The 5,725-nt window shown below is 38.0% G+C and overlaps 2 protein-coding genes across 3 annotated transcripts in view; both read left to right on the forward strand.

Annotated features, from left to right (window-relative positions):
* The window catches only part of LOC101509997 (polyadenylation and cleavage factor homolog 4), a 5,803-nt gene extending 4,477 nt beyond the window's left edge, over positions 1 to 1,326 (forward strand). For both annotated transcript variants that reach the window (XM_004489319.4, XM_027331799.2), the window contains 2 exons: positions 1 to 221; positions 552 to 1,326. In XM_004489319.4, coding sequence (XP_004489376.1) covers positions 1 to 221; positions 552 to 596 — 266 coding nt within the window. In that variant the 3' untranslated portion in view covers positions 597 to 1,326. The remainder of the gene's footprint in view (positions 222 to 551) is intronic.
* A 1,077-nt stretch (positions 1,327 to 2,403) lies between these two features.
* LOC101510315 (uncharacterized) lies at positions 2,404 to 4,720 on the forward strand. Its single transcript, XM_004489320.4, has one exon. The coding sequence runs from the start codon at positions 2,499 to 2,501 to the stop codon at positions 4,548 to 4,550; it is 2,052 nt and encodes a 683-aa protein (XP_004489377.1). The 5' UTR covers positions 2,404 to 2,498; the 3' UTR covers positions 4,551 to 4,720.
* Positions 4,721 to 5,725: the final 1,005 nt, after the last annotated feature.

The raw sequence follows: 5,725 nt of genomic DNA on the forward strand, positions 1-5,725 counted from the left end.
CTGAAGAGGACCAGAATACATGTGCATTATGTGGAGAACCTTTCGATGAGTTTTACAGTGATGAAACAGAGGAGTGGATGTATAGAGGAGCTGTATACCTTAATGCGCCTAATGGGATAACGGCAGGCATGGACAGGTCGCAGTTAGGTCCTGTTATTCATGCTAAATGCAGATCCGAATCTACTACGTCCCCATCCGAAGATTTTGTGATGGATGAAGGGGTACGTGTTTCTCATATTATGACTGATCTATGCATTTGTCTAGTTTTTGTTCCACTTTAACTCATTGACAAGCATTTTGATCCTTAGAACAATACTGGTTGTAGAATTTTGCAACCATGTTATTCATTTGGTGCTGTAATTTTTTGTTTCTGTCTTCTTCTATGCCATGTTTTGCATGATTGCGACCCTAGGGGTGATAATTTTGCTTGAACCACTCTAGTTAAATTTAAAAATTGCAAATATTTGTGCATGTGGACTTGTGCATGTGTTGATGTGCTTCAAGCATTCTTCAGCAAATATTTATTATTTTGTTTTCCTTTTTGTATGCAGGGCACCTTTGAAGAAGGCAATCCAAGAAAACGAATGCGGGGCTGACTAAAGTTGACCAGTTTTGTTCGCTGTAACTTATGAGTTTTGGATTAATGTATGCTTTTACAATTTTTTTTTGAAGTAGAGCAGAATCTTCTGTAATACATGGCCTCTTGCCTACATCATGTACATGTATAGTTGCTCCTGTAACATGCATATTTTATTGCAGTCAAAGGTTACATTTAACCTGCAAATTTTCAGTTCCTTACATTTATTGTCCCCAAAAAACCTTTCAAAATTGTTATTTCTATTGCATTATTTCTGAGATGGAGACCGGGGAGCTAGAGGCTTTGTGCTGGAGCAGTAATTACCAGGAGGATCCATGAGCACTTACTGTTTGAATTGTTGTATTCAATATAAATGGTGCATTGATGAGAAAGAATATTACAGTTATTTGATCTTTTTTTCCTTCTATAATTATTTCTGCTAGACATTTTATTTTACTGTCAATGGCTCTTTCTATTAGTGTTATTTTGCTTTTAGTTTTGTTGTTCCAATGAATGAAAATGAATAGAAAAATTAGTGTCAGAGATGGAGTCACCAATGAGATGACATTGTTGGAGGAACTGAGTATGGTAAAAGAAGTAGCATAGTCATCATGGATTATCCATGGACTAATTTCTCGTGGTTAACATTGATGTGTAGTAGGAAAATGATACATTGCAGTTGTAAGCTTATATGTTGTAAAGAACTCAATTGTGCTTGCTCTTTTGTTATTTTGTTTTTGTTCTTTTCATTTGATTTTCCATTAAGATACGTCTTTCTTGCATTTTGCATGATCATATTTAACTCCATGTTCTCAATGTTCACTTCAACTTAGACAACAGTGGTTCGTGTTATTACACTATAATAATCAATAACTTTGTCCTTAAAAGAGATTTCATTAATTCACTTTACTATTTTAGTCTACAATATTTTGACAAAAAGCATATTAGTTGAAAAATTAGGATCGTCTTACACAAGAATCAAACCATAGCAAAGTTAACTTAAATAAGCAAATGAATGAAAAAAAGCAAACGGAAACATAGCCATAATCTAGTTGTCTGGCTGAGCAAGGGTGTTGACGACCGCGCTATGAGGAAAAAGGCTTGAGGATGATGAAAGATGACGAAAACCCGCGTGAACGATGGTTTGTGGTTGATAGATGAAGAGTAATTCGATTTTCTCTGTTTAAGTAATAAAATTGAGTTACTCTATCTTAATATGTTTGGAAATCACAAAAATTATTGTAAGAGATTATAATAAACTAAAAGCTAAACATTAGAGCTTAAAAAAATTACGGTGAGAGAGTTTCAAACTCACTGTAATAATTGTCCACCGCTCAATCAAACACACTTAATAGCTGATGAAATAATTGATTATAACTCGATTAAGTGTTTTTACTCACTATACAATGATATCGTGGAATATTGAACTTTCAAAGATACATTTAATCAATTGTTGAAGCAGTTAGCATCAATTTTCTCTGAAGTAGGTCTTCTCTTTCATTGTGAGACTAATTTAGAATAATTGAGTTTTCAAACACACTGTTTTGGAAATCTATAAAAACACAATAGCATTGCAGATTTATTCCTCCTCTCCAAATTGTAGCTTCAAAAAGTCATTGTATCGCACATCTAAACAATCTATTAATTAACACCAAACTTGATTAAGGTGAAATAATTCACGTAGTTTACTTGCAATTTGAAGAAAAAAATATATAATTTCTTTTACAACAGAAAAAATGATAGTATTAAAAAAGTACAGTTATTATTATTATTTTTAAGGTAAAATACTAAAAAGAAGGTATTAGTATTAGTAGTTGACTCACCAACACCGCGTTTCTCCAAAGGAGAGAACATCACTCAATCTAACTATCTATCATCATTCATCACTTCATTTCATTCTCCAGAAAAAACCCAAACCCCCATGTCGCTCTCCGCCACCACCGTGTTTCTACTAACACTGGTGGCGCTAACTACCACCACCATCGCCATCACCACACCAATCATAGGTCTAGACTCATTTCTAACAGACCAATCTCGCATCGATCCCCAATCCACACAAGACTCCTTCACCTCTCTCCCAACCACCATAAAAAAATCTCTCTCCAATCTCCACCCTCGCTCCCTCTCTCTCTCCCTCTCCCCAATCCCAATCTCTCTCACTCTTCACCTCATCGGTGATTTCCCTCCCAACACACGTTCTCTCCTCTCTTCCTATCTCTCTCGTCTCCCATCTCCCTTCGACGTCATCACCCCTTTCTCTCATCTCTCCCACACTCTCTCCCTCTCCCATACTCTCCACCTCCACTTCACCAAATCCCAAACCCAAACCCTCTCCAATTCCATTTCCCAAACCTTAACCTCACTCTTCCAAACCACTCCTTCCCCACTCCGAACCTCACTCCTACCCTTCCCCTATTCCTCCATCGATAAAATCATTAACGAACATTTCCTTTCCTTATCTTCCAAACCTGAAGGCTTTCATCTTTACCTAATTAACCTCCCCAAACCTAAAACCGATCCTATCACTAACACTGTTAAACCCTACGCTTACACCTATACCTCCACCGCGTCGGATAATTCCTCTCCCGGTTTCACTAACTGTCTTGGAACTTTCTGGACTTCTAAAAACCGTTATTTCTGGATCGATCTATCCGCCGGTCCCGTCGATTACGGTCCGGCGATATCCGGCGATGGACTTATACCTAAAGGAGAGTTCCATCCTTTTGCTACACTCCACGGCCGGCCGAAATCGCAGAAAGCATTTGCGGCCGACCTCGCTTCGCTGGTTCGGAGTGCTTATCAGGTTTTTCTAACTCCTTCTTTGAGAATTCCTGTTTTTTTTGAGAATAAGCTTGTTGTTCAGTTTATTCATGTTTATTCCGGTGGGGAGAGTGATAGGGATATGAAAGGATTGGATTGGAAATTGATTGAGAAGAGTTTTAGAGACGAGAGTGATGGTAGTGGTAAGGTTTTGTTAGGGGATCAAAGTTTGAGTTTTAAGGTTTATGATATTAAATATGACGAGTGTCCCATTTGTTCATTTGCGGTTTCTAGGTCGATTAATTCGTATACTTCGAGGTTTTTGTTTGATAATTATACTTTGATTGTGAGTGAGTATTTGGATTCTAAGAGGTTGCATCAGATTTTGTCTGATAATGTTGATGAGATAAGGAAAATCGGTGGGATTCCTGAGGAGGATTCCGGTAGGGTTGTGCCTGTTTATGTTTTTGATTTGGATCACACTTTGTTGTTGATGTTGGATCGGTATCATCAGAGTGTTGCTTTTAAGGATATGGTGATTGCGGTTAGGACTAGGAATACTCAGACGGTGAGTGATTATACTTGTAATGGACGTCATGTGTTTGTGCATACGAGGGAGCTTGAGAGACCTATTGTTGGATCAGTTCTTCAGAGTATGTGGGGGGTTTCTCCGACACATTTAAATTGGAGTCCTTTGCATAATAGTACTTTGGTGGATTATACTTGGAGTATGGGGCAGACGCCGTTTGGTCCGTTTTCGGAGATTTCGTCATTGTCTTTTGTGCAGAAGGATGCTGCAAGGAGGAATGTTCTTTTGACATCGTTGAATTACAGTGTGACGAGTGCTATTGATGTTCTGCAGTCTATAGAGATGCACGGTGGGGACAGGAATCTGATCAGGCAGAATCAGCACGATGAGTTTGTTCAGAGATGGAACCTTTTCAAGTACAAGCTCAACAAGGCAGTGTCTGCGTTGTCGCATTTGGATTACGAGATGACTTTGTTTTACTTGAGGTCTTCTGATCATGATCTGTTTGCCATTCACTCCATGGTGTACCATGCCTCTCAAGAAATTGAGGCGTCTCTCGTGTGCTTTAAGGACCCTCCCTTTCCATGGGTTTCGGTCTCAACTTCTGCCGCGGCTTTCCTCGCCCTCTCTTATGTTTATGCAAAGCGACATAAAATTTTCAGAAATAAAAGGAAGCAATTTTGATGCTCTCACAACAGGACAGAAGTTTTGTATGATTTTAAGAAAGCACTACATGTATCATTGTACAAGAGGTATGCAGACGGATTTGATATTTTCCTACTTTGGTTGTGCTTTGTAAACAGTTTTTTTAGGGAGTTATCTTACCTTTTCAATATGATGATATAAGTTTATCATTTCCATGTGGCATGAGTATTATTAGAAGAACACTAGTAGATTGGAAATCCTAGCTTTAAATATGTGAACACATAATAAGAAAAATACAAAAGAAAATGATAGACAATCGGATCTTAAAACATCCAAAGACAGCTATGAAAAGCTTTTGTTATTGATAAATTATAAAACTGGCTCCTGTAAATTACTAGAATAAATATTTGAATGAAAGCAACTAACAGAGTATAAATTAAAACTAACATCGTCGCAGACTAGCAGTACCTGGGCTACATTAGATGAACAGAAGCGTGCTACAGTACCATGACAGTCACCGCATTAAGTATTGCCGTAGTATGACTAAAAATATACCCAAACTGCAACATAACCCAATTTTTAATTTGAAGTGACCTAGTTTGTCCTGCAGCTTCTGCCTCCCACTTGCCGTGACTGATTAAAGCGGGATCAACTACATAATTTGTGGTTTCTTGTTTCTTTATGGGTTCATTCTAGAATAGATTGGGAATCTCCATGCTGCAGTGTCTCTAAACGTTATTCATCATGAAGTTGAACAAAAAGCAACTCAGCATTTACATATAATTTACCAGCGATAGTTCCTTTGGCCGCATCATCCATGCTTTCGATTTTCAGACATGTTAAGGTTCATTAATTTTGCATAAAACTATAATAAAATGAATAGCAACTCTGATGCTTTATCGAAGGACAAGGTTGGGTTGCAGCTTGGTAATATCATATATTAGTGGTCTAGTGATCAATTACCTGATTTTTGCACCTCTTAGTTTGGTGGTTGAAGTTAGATTCAAATTGAATGATAGAATTATGTTCTGCCAGTGCAGAATTCATGAGTGGTAGAACCCAATGCTTCAACAGCATTTTCATGATGAAGGCTTGTAGGCTTTTGTACCTCTAAGTATTAAATGGTTGAAAGTAGGGATGGCAATAAAATCCGCACCCGCGGGTACCCACCCAAACCCGCTTTAATTGGGTGCGGGTGCGGATTTTCCCGACAT

The sequence above is a fragment of the Cicer arietinum genome, chromosome 2 (assembly GCF_000331145.2).
Source record: "Cicer arietinum cultivar CDC Frontier isolate Library 1 chromosome 2, Cicar.CDCFrontier_v2.0, whole genome shotgun sequence".
In the NCBI taxonomy this organism is placed as follows: Eukaryota; Viridiplantae; Streptophyta; class Magnoliopsida; order Fabales; family Fabaceae; genus Cicer; species Cicer arietinum.